General features: G+C 49.1%; 3 protein-coding genes across 13 annotated transcripts in view; 1 reads left to right on the plus strand and 2 right to left on the minus strand.

Moving 5' to 3' along the window:
- Tubgcp2 (tubulin, gamma complex associated protein 2) overlaps positions 1-7,337 on the minus strand; it is a 40,720-nt gene extending 33,383 nt beyond the window's left edge. For 2 of the 7 annotated variants that reach the window (NM_001286007.1, NM_001286009.1), the window contains exons 1-5: positions 7,010-7,337; positions 4,276-4,461; positions 2,782-2,910; positions 1,674-1,850; positions 490-649 (exon numbers count right to left, since the gene is read on the minus strand). In NM_001286007.1, coding sequence (NP_001272936.1) covers positions 490-649; positions 1,674-1,850; positions 2,782-2,910; positions 4,276-4,425 — 616 coding nt within the window. In that variant the 5' untranslated portion in view covers positions 4,426-4,461; positions 7,010-7,337. Of the gene's footprint in view, positions 1-489; positions 650-1,673; positions 1,851-2,781; positions 2,911-4,275; positions 4,462-6,758 lie in introns of all 7 variants that reach the window. The other 5 variants (NM_133755.2, XM_030243027.1, XM_030243026.1 and 2 more) reach the window with 5 other exon arrangements.
- Positions 7,053-11,269, plus strand: Zfp511 (zinc finger protein 511). Of its 4 annotated transcripts, none has more exons than XR_003946561.1 (6): positions 7,053-7,269; positions 7,483-7,556; positions 7,883-8,084; positions 8,179-8,244; positions 9,989-10,108; positions 10,906-11,269. XR_003946561.1 is itself a non-coding variant. In NM_027201.1 (6 exons), the coding sequence occupies exons 1-6, from the start codon at positions 7,117-7,119 to the stop codon at positions 10,982-10,984; spliced, it is 753 nt and encodes a 250-aa protein (NP_081477.1). In that variant the 5' UTR covers positions 7,054-7,116; the 3' UTR covers positions 10,985-11,268. The 4 variants fall into 4 exon arrangements, 3 of the variants coding, with proteins under 3 accessions (XP_030098835.1, NP_081477.1, XP_006536302.1); NM_027201.1 differs by having other exon boundaries at positions 7,054-7,269; positions 8,179-8,303; positions 10,906-11,268; XM_006536239.1 differs by lacking the exon at positions 7,053-7,269 and adding an exon at positions 7,781-7,797 and having other exon boundaries at positions 8,179-8,303.
- Positions 11,270-16,819: 5,550 nt separating this feature from the next.
- Positions 16,820-19,751, minus strand: Msx3 (msh homeobox 3). Of its 2 annotated transcripts, none has more exons than NM_010836.3 (2): positions 19,449-19,751; positions 16,820-18,803 (listed from the first exon to the last, which is right to left on the minus strand). In NM_010836.3, exons 1-2 carry the CDS (start codon positions 19,660-19,662, stop codon positions 18,403-18,405), a joined length of 615 nt encoding a protein of 204 aa, NP_034966.1. In that variant the 5' UTR covers positions 19,663-19,751; the 3' UTR covers positions 16,820-18,402. The 2 variants fall into 2 exon arrangements, with proteins under 2 accessions (NP_034966.1, NP_001334538.1); NM_001347609.1 differs by having other exon boundaries at positions 19,381-19,751.
- Between the last annotated feature and the right edge of the window lie 730 nt (positions 19,752-20,481).

The raw sequence follows: 20,481 nt of genomic DNA on the forward strand, positions 1-20,481 counted from the left end.
TATTTCTAAAGGTGACAGTAGACCTCTGCACTAACACCGTACAGAGCTCAGGAGCTGGGGCAAGGCACACCACTTCACAATTCTCTTAAACTGAGGCTACCATCAAACAGGCAGGAAACCACATCTAAGCTATGCCAGTGCAAATGTTCACATTTGGTCCTAAAAGACTCTCTGGGGTTGCATGTAGTAGGTTCCTGAGAACCTGCCCTGAAACAGCAATGCTGTCAAACAGATGCAACTTTTAAGGCCTTTGTGAGCATAGCACTAAAACCTGATGCAGTCTGTGGTAATGACAAGTCACTTTTCAGGAAAGTGTGACCTCCTGGTCCTTGTGTCACACACTGGTGCACAGCCCAGGAGGCCAGCTCCGGCTGTCCTAAGGCTCCAGCAGGAGGAATGCAAGAACAAGCATTCAAGTCCTCTGGGCTTCAGTGTGTCACGGCCTGCTGAGGCACATGCAGGCAAGCAGAGAAGAAATTCACCACATACCTATAGGCAAAACTGTGTCTGAGCTCAAGCCCGAGCCAATCAGGAAATCTCCAGCCAATGTTGGTCTCTCATACACCCATGCTGGGAAGACAGGGAGGGGCTGGCCTGAATTTTTTTTGTTCTGTTTGTCTCGAAGCATCTTTCTTGTAAGTTCCAGAGACTAGTAAGGACATTTTAAAAAACAAAAACAAAATATACTATAGTGCAAATAAAACCAAGATATCTATGGAAATTAACACGTCTTTGGGATTAAAAAAAAAAAGTCCATCATTTTAGTACATAGGACATTCGATCTTACTTAAAAAGGAGACATGGTGCTAACTACCCATTACAACATCTGGGCCTAAGAACAAGAGAGCCAGGCCCTCTCAAGGTCTCTGTTCAATAAGGAACAACCCACAGTGTCAGGGCACCAGCTATGAGGGCCATGGGAAAGTACCTGCATTTTACCAAAGTGTTTCAGATCAGGACACAAAGTAGGAAGAGCCTGAATCAATTTTCTTAGCAGTTGCTACATCTAACACCACTTGCTGATTAAGACAGGAGTTAGCAACTGACATATCCTTACCCTATGGAGAAGGCCAACCGCAAGGCTACAGGCTATATGCTAGGCCATGCACAGAGTACTGCCCTTCCTGGAGGCTGACAAAGCTGGCCACTTTTGGAAGTACTGACTTAGCTCTGCATGACTGCACGTTACACAGGCTGGATGGTATGAGGGCAATGAGAAACTAGCACAGGGATATATCTGAAAGACCGTGCTGTGTCCTCTGTGCTCAGAGGTTAGGCCTTGGAAAGGGGTCCAAGGCTCTTAAAAGCAGGCTCGTGGTGGCTCTAAGAGGACACTCAAAACTCGCAAAACCACCAGTGTGAGGCAGAATAAATCCAAGCAGCAGCAAGCCTAGTAGAAAAAAAAAACCTTGAGGAAATAAACTGGTAATTTAAAAAGTACTACCTTGTTGGAAACTGTCAATAAATTCCAGTAGGGAACCGTGACGCGTGCTGCCTTAGATGCACTGCATGTGGACTGGGTCAGAGCCTCAGTGCACTGTTTACCCTTTTAGGTCAGAGCTATGACTAAAGAACGCAATCCAGCCTTAGCCTCACTTATGTCAGATTAGCTTTTACTAAGAGTAGACATATCTGCTTAGCTCGCAAACTGTGGACCATGGAAGATCTGGTACCTGCTGCAGTGTGGAGCCTGTGGATACACTGCCAAGCTGCTTCCTCAGTTCCTCTAGCTCTTGTGTGGACATCTTAGAGGCTGCAACAGGGATGCTGAAGCTGGTGGTGTTGCTAGTTGCAGCACTAGCTGCAAGCTCAGCTCTTTCCTTTGCATTCTGTTGCAAAAACTGAAGTGTCTGAAAACACACAAAACCATGCATTCACACTAAGTCACAAAAGCTCACTGTGTTCTACCCCCTGTCATGTCACCGAAACTCCAGGGGAAGGAAGGCCCACAGCCTTCTTCACTAGTCAATCCTTAACTTCACCCCCAGGGGCAACATTCCTCAGCACTCTGCCTACACCCAGGCTGCAGCACCCCTTCCCCTTCCTGTGCTAGGGCCTGGCACACACCTCTACACTGATGGAGAGTAGGGCTCAAGGACTACTCACTGGCTCCACACTGACATATGACACATGCAGATGTGCCCACCTCATGCTACTACATCTGTGTTTCCTGGTCTATGCCCATTCCGAGTCACAGCTTGTTATGAGTCACTGCTCTCTATGGTTTAGATATGAAATGCCTTCCCAAAAGATTCACATCTTAAAGGCTCAGTCCCCAGGTGGTGATGTTTTTGAGAGGTGCCTGATCATGAAGACTTTAACCTTGTCAGCAGATTAACTCATCAACCGCACACCCTGAACTCTTCACACCTGTTAGTCCATCTCTCTCTGTTTTCTTTCCAGTAGCCATGAGGTCAGCGCTCTGGCACCTCTCTACCAGGCCACTACCTGATGGTCTAGCCTCAAAGAAAGCAGACTGAAACCATAAACCAATACAAGTATTTCCCTTTAAGTTTTCAGGTATCCCTCCAGCATGGAAAGGCTAACATTCACCAACACACGCCTTCACAGTGGTGCCGTCAGGAGGCACAGCTGCCAATCGGTGTTCTCCACTGAGTGTCGGCTTGGCTTCCTCAAGGAGCCTGGGGGTCAGGCGATGCCTTATGTGCATTTACATCTGCATGTCCTGCTCCGCTCTCACCGATTGGCAGCTGTGCCTCCTGACGGTGTTCTCAGTGTCCCCAAAGCCGGCGTGGTGCTGCAGATGAGGCGGACGCTTACCTCTTTGTCTTCTGTGAGTTTTGATAACAGGTACACCAGTGGGTCAAGGTTCCTTGTATTTTTAGATTTCAGTTCATCATATTTCTTTAAAAAGTCCTCAGGAGTTCGAGAAAATTCTGCAATTTTGACCTCAAATCACAAGCATGTAAATAACTTAATAATGGTAACAAACCAGATACGAAAAAAATCTTCAAGAAAATGAAACACAAAAAATAAACCAAAGTTGGATTAGGTGAGTTAAATAATCACATCTCCAAAATAAACAGCAAGTTAATGTCTATGGTCCGCGGAAGCCAGCCTCTCTTCCCCTGTACTTGCTCACTGTATGCCCACAGGCCTAGGAGCACTGACACGGGAGCCCTGACATGGGAGCACTCACAGCCCCCACCCCACGCTCACGCATCCTTCCACAGCTTGAGCTCACTGCCTCCCAGACTCACTGGCTGCACCAGCTCAGGGCCACTTCACTCAGTAACTGTTACCGGTCTGGCTACAAATGGAGTGTGCACTTCCCGAGCCACGCTCCATCCAACTCATCTGCTGTACTGGTGCCATCGTTACACTTTAAGTGACCGAAGCATCACAATGCCTGTTTTATTTTACCTTTTAAAAGATTCATTGTATGTACCTGAGTGTTTTGCTTACATGTATGTGCACGCAGTGCCCAGAGAGACCAGAAAAGGGCATCAGATGCCCTGGCACTAGAGTTACAGATGGTTCTGAGCCACCATGAGAGGAGCTGGAAACCGAACCAAGCCCTCTGCAAGAGCTGCAAAAAGTGTTCCTAGCCACTGAGCCATCTCTCTAGCATCTATGTTTTTAGGTCTAAAAACAATCATATTTTTAGTAGATTTCAAATTCAAAGATATCTTTTGCTAAAGATAATACTTTTGAATTATGGCTCCTTTAATAAATAAAGAAATAATACTTGAGCCAGGTGTGGTGTGGCACACACTTTTAATCTCAGCACTCAGGAGACAGATCATTGTGAGTTCAAGGTCAGCCTGGTTTACATATCTACATAGTGAGTTTCAGACCAGAGAAAAGGAAAGAGAGAAAAGGAAAGAAAGGAAGGAGAAAAAAAAGTCCTGAAATTCCAATGTGATTAATACCAGTCGCTTCCTTTTTCCCACCCAGTGATTTTTGCATATACTAAGTCTCCTCCACAGGGAAGAGGGGAGGACTGTGTAAGTCAGACTACTCCACCTCTCTCTCTCTCTCTCTCTCTCTCTCTCTCTCTCTCTCTGGACACCCACTGATTCGCCTATATAGTGGGGTAAATAACAGGAGCTACTGCCAGGAACCAGAAGACTAGCAGAGCACAGTGAATGCCAGGTTCAAAGGAAGCATCCACCAGGTGCTGCTGGCCCAGCACTAGCCTTGCTGAGGCTATGAGGGACAGGCCTCCATCCCCACAGCCCTAGGATGAGCACCCTCACCCATGGCCCCGTACCTCTGGGCCCCTACGGTCCTGTATCAGAAGTAGGTGCTCACCTTGGCACTGTGGGCAGAGACTGTGGTTGTGACATACGGCGTCCGGTTCTTCTGCAGCAGGTCAATGTAGACCTCAGCCCCATCCCCGCCATGGATGCGGAGCAGGCTGAGCAGCTCATTGACATCATGGTGAATCCGAAATTCGCTCATAGTTTAGCTCTGAGACACCAACATAACCAAGTTTTCCTGAAGGCAGAAAGAAAGGTGTTTATAACATTAAAACCTAAAGTTGTTCCGACTGACTCAAGCCTTTGTCAGAAAGACCATTGCCAAGGTGACGTCAACCGCCAGCCTCTCCCCTTCCCTGGCAGGCTGGTCTATCAAAACTCTGCTGAGATCTTGCCGTACCCGTGCCCACAGAGCTTCCAACTGTTTCCCAGCTTACACGACCACTTAAGGAGCCAGTTGTACCAGGTAAATCACTGAAATGGACCCCTCGAGCCTGGTTCTCCTACTTCCGTCCATCGTCATGTGACCCTGGGCGACCAGGGGGCAGATCTGCTATTTTATCTGAGTTTTTCTGGCCCTTGCCTGGTAGACACAACGATCTTGCCCTTGGGGGAGCTGGCACAGGCCAAGGCTACTGTCTCTGTCCAGACATATTAAAACTTCCCACTCCTAAGGCCATACCCAGGTCTTAAACCATAAACTGTTCATGATTTGCAGATAGTTACAAGAAAGGGGGCTTCTCTCATCTCTAAATAGCTTCCTTTAAGCCTTTAGATATGTCTCAGGAGAGACACTCTTGGCAGTTACCTGGCAAGGGACAGGGACAGTCATGTTAATACAATTGTCCTACATACAGGGAGACAAAGCTACAGTTGAAAGGTACACCTGTAAAGAAGGCTGACCGAGTCTTAACAGCCTGCCTGCTTGACCTTCTGACATCCCTGGGTATCTATCTCTATTAATCACCACAGATGTTCTAGAGGAAGCACAACTTATTTATTAGCAAGTCTGGCATAACCAATCATGAGCAAGTCAGGTGCATACTTTTAACGGCCAATGATTAAAACAAAGTTGGGGTGGAGGTAGAGAGGTATGAAGAGGGAAGATTCTGGAGCAGAGGTTCCCGACCTGTGGGTCAAGACCCCACAACTCTTCCACCGGCATCACGTGTCAGATATCTTACATATCAAGTACTTACAGGATGATTCGTAACAGTAGTAAGGCAATAGTTTTATGGTTGGGGGTCAGCAATACACGCACTGTTGTATTAAAGGGTCGAAGCATTAGGAAGGTTGAGAACCACTACAGGCTCCTAGATAATAAAACCAGCCTGTGCCGGTTGGCTTTTGTACACTTGACACAAACCTAGACATATCTGAGAAGATGGAATCTCCATTGAGAAACTGTTTCTATCAGATTTAGCCTGTAATCAATACCTATGGGGCATCTCTTTGATTGATGACTAATGGGGGAAGGCCTGGATCACTGTGTGTGGGGGTGCCACCCCCTGAGCAAGAAAGCAGGCTGGCCTGGGTGTGTGTGAGTGTGTGTGTGTGTGAGACATTCACCTTTAATCCCCAGCACTTAGGAAGCACAGACAGTCACAGATCTCCTAGTTCAAGACCAGTCTGGTCTCAGAACAAGCCAGGACTACACAGTAAAAAACAAACAAAAGCCCCCAAACAAAACACCTAACCAAGCCGGGCAGTGGTGGCGCATGCCTTTAATCCCAGCACTTGGGAGGCAGAGGCAGGTGGATTTCTGAGTTTGAGGTCAGCCTGGTCTAACAAAGTGAGTTGTCCAGGACAGCCAGGATACACAAAGAAACCCTGTCTCGAAAACAAAAAACAAAAAACAAAACAAAACACCTAACCAAGACATGGCCTGTCAAAAACATTTTATCATTTGCAAAATGTCAAGAATCCAAATACTTTTACAGAGACAAAAGTGAGAGAGATGATATCACGCCTGGTCATAAGCAGCTGTCTAAAGACATAGAAACGCTCATTTCCAGGGCTTAATTACAGAAAGGCTTTCCTTCCTTCATCCCTCCCTCCTTCTCTTCTTCGCCCCCCCGCCCGTGCCTCTCCCTGCTCCCCAGGTCCCTCTCCTTAGGGGGAAGGTTTTACTATAAATAAGAGAGAAAACATCCAGAGACATTTGGAAGAATCCAGAACAGAGAGAAAGAGAAACAGACCGAGCAAGGCCTGGGCTGAGAGAGAGGGAGAATAATCCCAAAAGGCTTTCATTTGTATCTATTAAACAGTAGCGTCCCTTCTTTCTTGACACTTATATTCATACTGGGGGAGGGTGACCTACTTTGGTAGAGGAGCAAAGTTAAAGCCCCTCAAAGTGTCAGCCGCACGTTTCGATCGTCTTTTTGTTTAGGTTAGGGTTTCTTTCCACACCTGTCTCTACTGCAGCAGGCCCTGATCCCTTCACCCCTGAACCCCGAGCACCAGCAGCAGATGCAGAAAACCCGCAGGCCAGCACCGCAGTCACCGCGGGGCTGTCAAGAGAGGAGTCACACTAACCACGAACTTCCCAAGGCCACTGCCTCCAATTGGACTCCTGGAGAGGACTGAAAGAGCCAGAGAGGCAGTCGCACCGTGGAGCGAGACAAGCCCGGGCTGGCGGACGGAACCGCCGGCGGCAGAGGCCCAAGAGAATCAGGCTCTTCCCCGCTGCAGGCCAGCCTGGCTCCGGTACCCGATCCCGCGCCCGGCTCCAGCCCCGCCCTTCTCCGACCAGTTCCCGCCACAACACAGACCCAGCCCTGACTCACCTCCGCGCGTCGCGTCCCGCCCCGCAGGGTCGCCACAGGAAGTTAGTAGACGTCACGTCCGTCACCACCCCTCCGACGGTGGCCGAAGGGCCGCGGCGGCCGTGGTGATGTTGCTTCCCCCTGCACTATATTCCCGCCTGGCCGGGGAGCCGGGGGCAGCCGAACCGCTGCCCGTGGAGAGGAACCCTGCGGCTGGGGAGGCACCCTTCCGATTCGCGCCGCGTGCCGTGCGCTTCCCGCGGGATCACGAATTCTTCGAGGTGCGTGACAACCCGGGCGGAAGATGTCCTGAGCCCCACAGGGAGGGGCCTAGAAGCAAGACTGTCGCTGTGGGCGGGGCTTGTGGGGACCGGACCTGTGGACCGGATCAAGGGGCTGGACACAGCTCTATGGGTTGGGGCGTGGCTCCGAGCTGTAGGGCGTGGCTTCGATGCCGGAGTCCACCCACAGCTCTTGACGCGTGTCTTCTGTAGGATGGGGATGTGCAGCGGCACCTGTACTTGCAGGACATGCTCACGCAAGTGTCCGAGACGCCGGAAAAATCCATGTGAGCACCTTGGCTTCGAGGCCTTACTCGGCTTGCTAGCGCTATCCTGATTCCTCCTCTCTCGTCCGCTTACACCCTGGGACTCCGACCCCTCCCAGTTGACACCCGAGTAGCATCCACTTAGCACCACCCTGCCCTAACAGGAGCATGGCTTGGCTGGACTTCCCTCCCCTAGTCTGTTAGTAAGGTTTGGGGTGGCACAAGAAGCGCTCTTCTTGTTTCAGGCTCAGCTGGAATATGGGTAAGAAGTTCCGCCGGAATTCCTGCCTTGGGATAGTTGGGGGAAGGGGGAAACATTCTTCCAAGAGACACACCTCCTTTCCCAGGGTGCCTGAGTTCACCTGTCAGGTGGCTGGCTGTTGCCAAGTGTTTGCCGCCATAGAAGACTACCAGCACCACTACCACATGATGCATGGAAACACCTGCTCCTTCTGCAACCGTGCCTTCCCCTCTGGGCATTTGCTGGATGTCCACATCCTGGAATGGCACGACTCTCTGTTTCAGATCCTGGCCCAGAGGCAAGACATGGTGGGTGCTGACTGCACTGGGTGCATCTGCAGTGGTGACTGGGATTAGGGCTTAGGGCAGGGTGAGAGTAGAGGTGACACTTTATTCTTTGTAGTACCAGTGCTTGGTTGAAAGCTGCCCAGAGAAGTTCAAGACCAGCCAAGACCGGAAGGATCACATGGTGAGGCTACACCTGTACCCTGCGGATTTCCGATTTGATAAGCCCAAGACGAACAGAGGGTACGTGAGGGACCCAGTTGTGACTGTCCCCAGTCTTAAGCCTGGGAACAGACACTGTAATCAAATCTTAGTGAGGACACTAACAGAGCAGAGGGTGAGGTGCTAGCAAGTGCTTGTGCTGGTGTGGTGTCTTCCATGGCCCTCTGATGCTACCAGCAGGGCACTGGGGACTGTCCCAAGTGTGTGTGCTTTTCCCATGGAATCCCCTGTGTGCTCTTCACACTTCTCCCATGGAACCCCCTAGGGTTTCTCTCTCTCTCTCTCTCTCTCTCTCTCTCTCTCTCTGCTTACTTTTATAAACTTGCCAACAAAGCTGTCTGTTAGCATGACTGTTTAGACTGCCCTAAGGAGAATAATTCCTGGAATAACTTTTAGAATAATGCTTCTTTGCTTCCTTTAAAAAGTGACTCCTTTCCATGAACTCCCATGATCCTTTGGTAGTGCATTGATGAGGTGACAGCTCATTCTGTGAAGTGCATAAGTTTGCGGTTCAATCCCTAGCACCTACCTTAAAAATCCAAGTATGGCGTGCACCATACAATGCTAGCACCATGAAAGTGAAGACAGAGAGTTCTGGAGTTAGGCCAGCCAGCTTAGCCTCATCTGTGAGCTCTGAGTCCCAGTGAGAGACCTCGTCTCATCCAGGTAGATGGCTCCTAGGAAATGGCACCTGAGGTTGTCTTTGGTCCTCAACATATAAACGTACACCACACACATGAGTATATACACCTAAGCACACACACAAAGACAAACAAATAAAATGTGTCTGAATTGGAGTCTGTTTTCAATCATGCAGAGCCCCATTGCACGGTGGAGTGCTTCAGGAGATCTGAGTCTTCAATACTTGTCGATTTCTACAGAGCTGGATTAGCTCATTGGAAGTAGTGGCAAGAATCTATGTTATCTAGTTGATTTTAGTAAATCTCTCCCTCGTGGAAAGACATTTGGGGGCTGGGCTATAACTCAGTAGTAGAGTTTGGTTCCCAATATCCCCCTCAGATGGGTTATAACTGCTTGTCATTTCAATTGGATCCCTCCAAGGGATCCGCCTTTTTCTTCTAGGTATCCACATACGTGGCACCCAGAAGCGCACACACACATACACATAAATACCAAAATTTTAAAAACCTTAAAGAAAAATCCTAGTGGGGGCTGAGTGTAGTGGCGTGTGCCTTTAATCCCAGGACTTGGAAAGCAGAGGTAGGCAAATCTCAGTTTAGAGGCCAGCCTGGTCTGTGTACCACGTTCCTCTCCTTTTGGCTGGGGGAGGGGGAGTTTGGGGTAGGGGAGGTATCTCTCTGTGAATATGTGTAGCCCTGGCTCACCTGGAACTCACTCTGTAGACCTGGCCAGCCTGTAGAACTCCAGAGATCACCTGTCTCTTCCTCCCTGGTGCTGGGATTAAAGGCGAGTGCTACTGCCCCCGGCCGCAGCTGTCTTCTCAGAGGAGGAATGAGGGTCGTTATACTTAAATTGATAGGTTATCAGACTTAGTTATAGAAACACAACCATTTCCAGAAGTATTCATCTCTTTCCACTAGCCTGAACATTTCATTTTAACAGTAGATGGTGACAAAATAGTAAAAAACCCAACATTTTTGCAGGGGAAAAAGATAGTGTCTTCCTTGAAAGTTTCGTACCAGGGAGCCAGGTGGAGGTGTTGCTCACTGCTCTGTTCTCTGTAGCCCAGCCATGCCAGCTGCAGCAGACGCAGCAACCAGAGCCCCAACAGATGACAGTGACGCCATGGAGATCTGCTCTGAGCCCGCTGCCCCACCTCCCTGCAGGCGGACCTACAGTCACAGGTCTGTGTGTGCATCTTCCGGTGTGTCCTATGACCCTAGGCTTGAAGGTGGGTGATAATGGGCAGGAAGATGGGCTTTGCTGAAGGTGACACCCTGAATGTTCTAGTTTCCCTTCCTTCCTATGCTTTGGATCCTGGAGCCCAGCATGTAGATAGACAGACTGACAGACAGACAGACAGACAGACAGACACACACACACACACACACACACACACACACACAGAAACACATAGTGTCATCTCGGCTGGGTAGAACTGATGGACCTTCCCCCGCACTTGCCTGCCAGACAAGCTTTCTCAGATTGAGCTAACATCAACTATTATCTTGGGGAAATTTTTGAACAGTGGGGGTGGTGGGACGATCCAGGAATCCAAACTGGCAAGAAGATGGACATGCATGTCCCTCGGTTCCTTCCAGCATCCATCTTCCCACAGTTTTTTGGACCTTGGCCTGTGAGTACCCTGCCTGACTATGGTGGTTGGGTTTCGGCAAGGTAGATAACAGGAAACAAATGCCACAGGGAGCCTCAGCAGGAGCCGACCTTGCTGACTAAATTCTTCTAAGCAAATGTACCGTGGTACCAGGAAGATATCCCACAGGAAGGAGGTCTGAGATCAGGAGTTGATCCTAGGACCCAAGAGGGGAGACTCTATTTCCTGAGTGTTCCACAGAGCAAAAGGAGAACATTCCAGAATACAAATGTGAAGGAAGTACAGACAAACTGCTGTTTTAAGTTGGGTTGCGTGTTGTCAAGAATAATGCCATTGTTTAATATGACCGCTTTTCTGCTGTTCCAGAATACCTTCCACTGTCTGTTTTGGCCAGGGTGCAGCCAGAGGGTTTAAAAGCACCAAGAAAAAAAACAAACACCACTGATGGATCCTGGCAAGGAAAGCCAGACAGACTATTCAGGGAGTGGTGTGCCAGGGCCTTTTTCTCACTTCTGGATCAATGCCCTGTGCTGGACCCTTGTCACCTCCTTATTTCCATCTCTGGTCACTTGAAGCAACCAGTGTATAGAAACTCAGAATCTTCAGATTCCAGAAATAACCAGGACACACTGAAGGACAGAGATGGAGAGGCCACCTACCTGCTCTGCAGCGGCTACTCTAAGAATGTCACTATTAAACATATGTAATAAATTCTTTTTCACTGATGGCATCTGTTCTTCTTCATGTGTTCTTGGACCAGACAGAAAATGGAAGGATTGTGAACCATGAGTATTTTGTTTTCAACACCAAGTGTTAGGGAGATTTGTGCGGTCTCTGCATTGCACAGAAGCTGTGAGGGAAGGTTCCAGCACAGCCACAGGTCAGGCCAGGATCCTCACTCACTCTCTAAGAGACATTCTTGTTGTCTCTGTACCCTCCCCAGCCGGTTAAACACCACTAGGATGTGGTATCTGGAATGGTGCAGGAGACCCTGGGCAGGACATTGCACACACATTACAGGAAAATTGGGCCAGTCATGGAGCAGATGTTGAGAGAACTCACAGGGATACAGGTCCTACCATAAGCCTAACCATCCCAGGTCTGTTCCCGGTAAACCTCTTCTTTCCTGAGATACTGGAAGCTTGGGAAAGGCAAACAGGAGAGCCATCTTCACCAAAACATAATCCATCTACCCAGATATACACAAGACCAGAGGTTGTCCTACTATCAATTAGCTGTTGTTAATGTCATATTTAAACAACACCAATGAGAGGTCTGAGAAGAAACACAATGTACAGCCTACCTCCTGAAAGTGAAGGTAGCAGAAACTGCCTCCTTGGTGGCAAAATGCCAGGACTACTAGGGAAGGCTTCCACTGCCCGCACAAGGTCACAAATCTAAGGAAGGCAGGAACACAGCATCTCACAGAGACCTTCAACAAAGAGAAATGCTGCTCTTTCTCTTTTGTTGTTGTTTGTTTTGAGATTAGTTTCACTATGTGTAGGCACACATGAGCCTGCAGAGGCTCTGGCTTGGAGCTAGACTTACAGACTTCTGTTGTGGTTGATGGGAATTGAACTTGGATCTTCTAGAGGAGCAATGTGTGTTCTTAACCACTGAGCTATCTCTCCAGTCCAAGAGAGATAGCTTTTAAAAGAGCCAAATGGGAATTCTGGAGGTGGAAGTTCAGTACTTGAAACTTTAAAAATTCACTGAAGGACTCCCAGGGAGAGTTGGATAATGCAAGTCAAGGAACCGAGAAAAGTGAAAAGACTAGATAGGTTATATGGCTGTCATCTGGAATTCCAACACTGGGAAGACTGAGAGTTCAAGGCTAGCCAGGGCAACAGAGTAAATCCCGGATTGGGAGAGGGACAAGGAATTCTTAAAATTGATATGGATGCTCAAAAGAGTAATGCTAGAGATATTACCATACCTGATTACAAATTCAAATACAGAGCTATAATATAAACAACCCAGTAGCTACTTAGAGAACCATTTTCTTGAAAAATCTAAAAGCAAAAGAAAACCAGCATGGTAAAGGCACAAAAGCAGGTAAGTAGATTAATGGGATAAAGTAACCAGAAATAAAATAATAATAAACAATGAGTGGCTGGAGAGAGGAATGAGGATAAAGTTAGCAAAAATTAGCTCATGTAACTAAAGTCATCTAATCTGAAAAAGGTGTCAAATACACGGGAGAAAAGATAAACTCATGTATGGTGCAGGGAAAGAGTGGGTGGCATACATACAGCAGAAGGAAACCAGGCCCTTGGCTTTATCTGGACAAAACTCAAGCTGGATCAAAGGTCTTAATACAAGACCTGGAACTCTGAAACTGTTAGGAAAAAAAAAAAAAAAAAAAGAACATGTCAAGATGAAGGCATGGGCCGGGCTTGGTGGTGCACACCTTTAATCCCAGCACTCGGGAGGCAGAGGCAGGCAGATTTCTGAGTTCGAGGCCAGCCAGGTCTACAACGTGAGGCCCAGGACAGCCAGGGCTATACAGAGAAACCCTGTCTTGAAAAACCACAAAAAAAAAAAAAAAAGATGAGGGCAAGGTCTATCAATGAAGAACCTAAGAATCTCAGGAAATCCAAGACCTGACGTGCAAGATTTACCAGAAATAGAGGCTGCACCGTGAAGAGAATGGGAGCAGCTCCTCGCTGCTGTCTAACAAGCTATTACTATCCAGCTAAAGCAGTGGGTGTCAACCTGTGGGTCTCAACCCACAGGGCCACATAACAGATGCTTACATCACGTTTCATAGCAGTAGCAAAAATATAGTCATGCAGTAGCAACCAAGGTAATTTTATGGTTAGAGGTCACCACAACATGAGGGACTGTGTTAAAGCATTGCAGTGTTAGGAAGGTTGAGAGCCACTGATCTAGAGTCTAGGAAGAGCTCAAGACATTAAACACCAAAAGAATAATAATACTATTGTGATGGTTTGCTTATGCTCACCCTAGGAAGTGGCACTATTAGAGGGTGTGGCCCATTGGAGTGGGTGTGGCCTTGTTGGAGTGGGTGTGTCACTGTGGGTGTGGGCTTTAATACCCTCGTGTTAGCTGCCCAGAAGCCAGTATTCTAGCAGCCTTCGGATGATGATGTAGAACTCTCAAATCAACCTGCACCTTGCCTACCTGGATGCTGTCATGCTCCCGCCTTGATGATATTGGACTGAGTCTCTGAATCTGTAAGCCAGCCCCAACTACATGTTGTTTTTTATAAGGATTGCCTTGGTCATGGTGTCTGTTCACAGCAATAAAACCCTCACTAAGACAACTATCAATAACTACACAACTGAATTGAAGTTATTAGAAGTGGCCAGTAAGTATATGAAAAAGAGATTCCACTTGACTTGTCAGGATTATAATCATCAATAAATGAGGACAAAGGCTGAGGGGGTGGCTTAGTACTAGAGATCACTTGGACAGGACCAGAATTTAGTTCCCAGCAGATATCAGGCAGCTCACACTGCCTGTAACTCTAGCTTTAGAATATCCAGTACATTCTTCCGGTCTCCACAGGCACTTACACTCATATGCATATAACCCCATACAGGCACACACATGTAACTTTAAAAAATAATATTTTGAACCTGGTCTCACTATGTAATCTGGATGGAACTTGGTATGGAGGCCAAACTGGCCTTGGGCTCACAGAAATTTGCCTGGCTCTACCTCCTGAGTTGTTGGATTAAAGGCATGTATTATTATACCTGGAAATAAAATAGGTTTTTCAAGGCAGGGTTTCTCTGTGTAGCCCAGGCTGTCCTGGAACTCACTCTGTAGACCAGACTAGCCTCGAACTCAGAAATTTGCCTGCCTCTACCTCCCAAGTGCTGGGATTAACCACATATGTTCAGAATAGAGATGAACCCATGGCTCTTATAAAGTTTCAAAGATTACACCCCTTGATTGTTTAGAGGGAATGTTTGGCTGTGTGGTTTGGCTTTCTAAAAGCACACATGTTATAAATGTGAGGATATCTCTTCCCCTCACTTGGCCACCTCTGAAACTTAGCTTCTCTCTATTATCAACCATCTCTGTTTAATGCACAATTTTTTCTTAATAGCACAATTAAATACAGTGTAGAATGCAATGTAACAGCAAGATTTGTATATATGTAAACAGTACTTCCTTAAAGTAAAAATGAGATTATCAGAACCTAGAGCCAACTGAATAACATCATTCACAATATTTTAGGAAAATGGTGGTCCACTTAGTCAAAGGCTTCCCTAGAACACCATCAGATTGGGAGCTGGAGAGGACTGGGAGCACAAAGAAGCCAGCAGACAGTTGCTCTTCCCTAGCACCTGGCTTATGTTATTCAGCTGAAGTATGCTCACCGTTCCTCAAATAAGGAAGAGATGGCATTGTCCTTAAATGCCTGCCCTGTGACCTTTGTCTATTGTGTATCATCTGTGCAGAAGTACCTAGGAGGAGGTGCTGCCCTCCAGGTCTCCTGCATCCAGAATCTTAATTGGATCTGAAGAGCCCCTTCAACAGCACTGACCAGACTCCACCCTCTGAGTGGTCCATAGCACAGTACCCATGCCCTCAGGTCACTATGTTGGAGGTCTTAGTCCAGCCTCTAGACTCACACCCAGAAGGGACAAAGCTGAAAGGGGCAGCCAGCTTCAGTTCTGTTTGGAAGCTAGTGGGTACATGAGCCCTGGTTATCTCCCTGGAGGTGATTCATGGTCTTCAGGACCTCAAGGCTGTTTTCCCAGAACTCAGGCAGTACTCTGGCCACCCACACCCACCCAACTTATCCATCAGGTCTCCATAATGGGACAGATGAGACACTTATGCTTTATGGGTAAGTCACAGTCTACTCCTCTGTGCTTAGGCTCTGTCAGAGGTCGCCTGTGGTCTATACCATTTCACTACTTACCTATTTCTTACCCTTCCTATTTCATGCTCAGAGAGACATGGTCCACCCTGAATAGCTTTTAAACCACTTAGTCTAGTGCCTTCCCTAATACAAGTTTCCAAGCCCAGGGCAGGGTCTCCAAATCCACCCTCAATGGTCCAGAATTGGCAGCTGAAAGAGTTTAGACTGGGAGCCAGGACTCTGGGATCCAGAAGCCCATCTGTAAGATGCTGAATGGCAGAGGCCCAGAGACCTGCACTGGCACACTGAGCAAATCCTTTCACAACTGCCTCAAGCCCTCTACTGGTCTTTGACGCCCCCATCACAAAGATGCTATCTGAAATTGGGATTCCATCAGTGGGTATACACAGCCTCAGGTCCTAGCTGGGACCATCAGGGACCTAAGTTCTGCAGTAAGGTTTGTAGGCAGCTCCCTCCAGAAAAGTGTCAGCCTTGACAGGTGTGCCTCAGCCTTGTCCCAAAGGCAAACACTACTGACAGAGCACCTGTTGGTGTGATGTGAAGGTATGGATACATCCTACCTACTAGACTACCAGAGCCATGCCCACCCTTGGGGGGGGGGAGGACTCTAGGAACCAGCTGCATAATTGGATTGGCTCAGTGGAAGGATCTGAGGAGAATATGTCTGTCTGGGTATTTTGGGTCAGAGAGACAAACTAGCAACCTGACCAGCAGTGGCTGATCAGACTTTGGTGGCCCATCCCCATTGCATGTTCTTGGTCATGAGATACAACTCTGTCATAGAGATATAGATCCAGTATGAGGCTGTAGGGTGGCACACATCCTGCTTTCCTGAAATGTGCATTCGATTTTCATTTTCTCACAGTATCAGGATTGTCAACTCCCGGACCATGGTTGTACATGCTTGTAGTTTGGCTAATGCCTTCAGGTACCTCAGAGCTGAGAGCAGATCCGAAGCAATGCTGAGACTTAAGCATTAAGAGACTTAAGAAGCAGCAGCTTGGCTGGTGTGGCGGCTCCTGTCTGTAACCCCCAGGACTCAGCTGACTGAGGCAGGAGTGACTGGGTATGGCAGCTCCTGTCTGTAACCCCAGGACTCAGCTGACTGAGGCAGGAGAATTGCTTTGAGTCTGTAGCTAACCTGGGCTACACAAGTAGTTGCAAGTACCCAAGGACCTGCAAGAAGCAGACTTGGGTGGGATCTCAGGACCCATGTACTGGGTCCTCTGCACTTCAGTATTTGCACACCAAGTGAGAGTCTTACCTCTTGAGAGTGGGTTAAAGTTTAAACAGCCTAGGCCGGGGGATTCTATACAAGCACCTGAGAGAGACAGCTACTCTCCCTTGCAGCTATCCTTCACTCTGCATCTCACGCCCCTAAAATTGAGCCATTTATTTTAAAAAAAATCACATAGCTGGGCATTGTGGTATGTCTTTAATCCCAGAACTTGGGAGGCAAGTGGAGGCAAGGTAAGTCTAAGGCTGTCCTTGGAGAATAGCAAGTCCTAGATCAGTTAGGGCTACATAGTGACGATTTGGTCTCAAAACAAAACCAAACCTATCTGGTTTCCAATTTTTCCAAGAGACACAGGGCAGAAGACTGTCAATACGTATCAATAGGCAATTCCATGCAATATTATCTTTTCGGTTTTATTTGGAGCTGATGGACCAGTGAAGGTCACGGGACAGCAGTTTTCCTGGAGCTGGCTTGGACTGCCGAGCATAGCCCAGTCCTTCCCTTCCTCCCAACCAGAGCATCCTAACCCTGGGCCATCTATCACTGTGAAATTCCATGTTCTCATGAACACACAACCAGCAGCCCTCTGCAGGCAGGTTCTTCCTCCCCTGCCCGAAGGCTGGCAGGAGGGCCTGTCAAAGGTCCTGGGCTGTGACTCCAGGGGACTGTTGTGAGCCCTCAACACACTCCAGCTAAAGTCTCTAGATTGCAGCAAAAGTGTCCTGTGGAAACAGCCATGGGGTGTATTAGTGCCCGTTGTCAGGTACCCTAAGGGCCTCAATCTTGCATGATAGGATTGAGACCGAACAGGATAGGACAGAACAGCTCAGATGGCCTGTTTTCTTTCCTCGGATAAAGGTAGAATAAAGGTACAAGTCCGGATTCCTAAACAAGTCCTCCGCTTTTCTACGGAGCACCAGAATTACAGAGGCAGCCGGCACTCAGAGTAACTCTTCTGGGACCTTCACAGGCCTCACCTCCTACCGCACCCACAATGGGAGATCTGAGATGCTCAACTCTCACTTTCTTCTCTTTATTGACTGGACACCTGCTGGCAAGAGGCTAGAGGTTGGTCCCTGCTGCCTTCAGCCCTCTGTCTCCCCCCAGCAGGCTCTTTTCGAAGAAGCTCAGAAGATGCTGGGGGCAGCAGCCACCCTTACATTAGGGCATGGCGCCAACAGTCCCCTCCCCTACTTCCAAGTCCATCCAGCGTTTGCCTCTAGCTCCTTGAACGACATATACTCTAAAAAAAAAAATAATAATGGTATAAAACCTAAAAAGTGTAAAAGTTTCCATTTGGTCACAACAGTTGGAGAGACAGTAATTTCTAACCGTCCGATTATCTCATTTTTTATTTTGATTTCTTCTTATGGAATTTGTTTTCTTATGCCAGCTCAATCGAGCCTCTCTGAAGTCCTCGGTGTCCGGGCAGAGTGAATACAGGGAGCACACCCACTCCAGAAATACTTTGTCGACTGCTTTGTAAGAAATAGGAAGAACTGCTTTTGTCTGTTTCAAGGACTATATGACGGTGTGTTTTCTTTCAGAAAAACAGATTGATGTGGGCAAGGTTTTAGGAAGGTTTAAAGTATTTGTAAGATGTCTATAAATAGGCTCCAGTCATCAAGTATAACACCGTATAAACAGGAGGAGGGGGGGGGGGAAGACTAAAATGAAAAGTCAAAAGTTACCAGGAGCATCAGCGGCAGGCAGAACTGTGCGCAACCCTGAGCCTAACCAAGAGGTTAGGGCTTGATTCCATGATCTAAGACAAGTAGTACATGCCATAGGCCGCGACAGGCCCGGCGAGGATCCCAGGAACCGCGTTGCCGCCGAAAGTGGCCGCGGAGCTGTGCAGCTGGGTGCCCAGCGGGAAGGGCAGGGCAAACGCCGCCGGCAGTAGTGGCTTCGCTGCCAGCTTCAGCTTCTCCAGCTCAGCTTCCTGCAGCCGCTTGGCTTTGGCTCGGCGGTTCTGAAACCAGATCTTGACCTGAGTCTCAGTGAGGCTCAAGCTGCTGGAGAACTCGGCGCGCTCCGCAATGGATAAGTATTGCTTCTGGTGAAACTTGCGCTCAAGCGCCAGCAGCTGCGCGGTGGTGAATGGCGTCCGTGGTTTGCGATTGGTTTTGTGTTTGCGGAGGGTGCAGGGTGGAGGGCTCGGGGCACCTGAAAGGAAAGAGAAGCGCAGGGCGAGCGCTCAAACTCTGGCTGCACACCCCTATTTCGACCGACCTTCTTCCACCCTTACAAAGGAAGGTTGGTGCTCCGTGGCTCCGTGAGTGCTCCGCTCAGCGGTCCCCAAAGCCACGTGGATAAGCAAACCAAGGAGGCAGGGGAGTGGAGGAGGCGCCCTAGACTTAGGTCTGCTCTCCCAACCCGTGATCTTGCACCCCAACTAAACTGGGGACTAACTATTTGGAAAAAGAGCTAAACTGGGCCTGGAGGCTGTCCAATAACCGAAGACGAGTAGCGGTCAGGTCTCCAAACAGACCAGTTAGCTGTCGGGGGCATACGCAAAGTGGGCAAGGGGTGCAGGAGCGTGAGCGACCCGGAGCGGAAAAGCATTAAGGGTATTTGTTGTGGGTTGCGGACCTCGACCAAGAAGAGACCTGGACCTGGCGGTTGGGCTGTGCACAATGTTGGGCGCCCACCGCCAGTTATCATTGCTCTTGGACTGAGCCGGTTAATGGCTAGTAATTACTAGCCACTAGTTCGGAGCAACAGTGCGCATACCCCCACCCACCTTGGACTTTCGAGCCTTGACAGCGCGGTCGCTTTTCAGGGCCTGAGACCGGGAGACTGAGCACTTACGTGGGGGACAAGAGTGCGCGACTGGAGGGGGCCAGGCTCCAGGCTTCGAGGCGCCGAGCGGCCTCTCCACCCCCAGCTCCCCAGACTCGGAGCCCGGTACGCGCTCAGCCTCCAGCAGAGACTCGACGCTGAAGGGGAGTGGTCCGTGCTCTGTGTGGCCCCCGCCGCGAGCTTCGAGCCCCGCCGCGTTCATGTCGAATGTCGCCCGGGCCATGCATGGGATGGCGGGTGCGGGGCTAGCCGCCCGGCTGGGACGCGTGGGACCCAGCGGCGGTTTATTTTGCTAGGACCTTGGGCTCTGTGGTTCTCGGGCCCCTCCGCACCCTATAAAAAGGTAGCACCGCTTTCATGCGCCGCTACCCAATGGTTGTTTCAGCCGATGTGCGGGTCTCAGTGCGGGTTGGATTCAGTGTTTCGGGGGCGGGACCGACAGAGAGGGGCGGGGCTTCTGCCTGGGAACTGAGTGCCCCGAGACCTGGGGTAGCATTGTCGTGCCCACGTCAGGATTTCGGGACTTACTGCCGTCTGTAGGAACGCTTATGAAGCTCCTCCAGCGGGAAAAGCTGAGGGGGCTGTCAGTCTTGGGTAAAGAGATGGTTGGCCTCAGCCTTCTGGAGTGGAGGAATGGACTGCGCGCGAGCGCTCATAGTGGAGCTACGTCCAGGCATCAGTTCTTTGCTGGCACAGTGAGCCTCCGCGCTTAGGCAGAGCGCAGCTATGGGCTCGTGCCTACTACAGTGCTGTTTAATGAGGCTGATCGGCTGTTCTTGCTGCGTTCCTGGCTCGCACGTGTTTTAGTCTGCACCGTGGGGTTCTAATGGGACCAACACGTCTCCTCTACTGATCTCTTGAGGTCGAGTTGTGGCATCTTTAGTTTCGCTTTGGTCTCTCTTTGAGCTCTTGGAGTCTCCAAACATTTTCTGGGCCACTAGCAACTTCGAGGGCTGAACTTGCGTCCCAGTTTGGGCCAGGAATGGGCTAGAAAGACGCGTCCTGGGTCCCAAGCGCAGAGGCCAAGGGAAGATGGTGGAGA

This window comes from Mus musculus, chromosome 7, assembly GCF_000001635.26.
Source record: "Mus musculus strain C57BL/6J chromosome 7, GRCm38.p6 C57BL/6J".
NCBI classification, from domain to species: domain Eukaryota; kingdom Metazoa; phylum Chordata; class Mammalia; order Rodentia; family Muridae; genus Mus; species Mus musculus.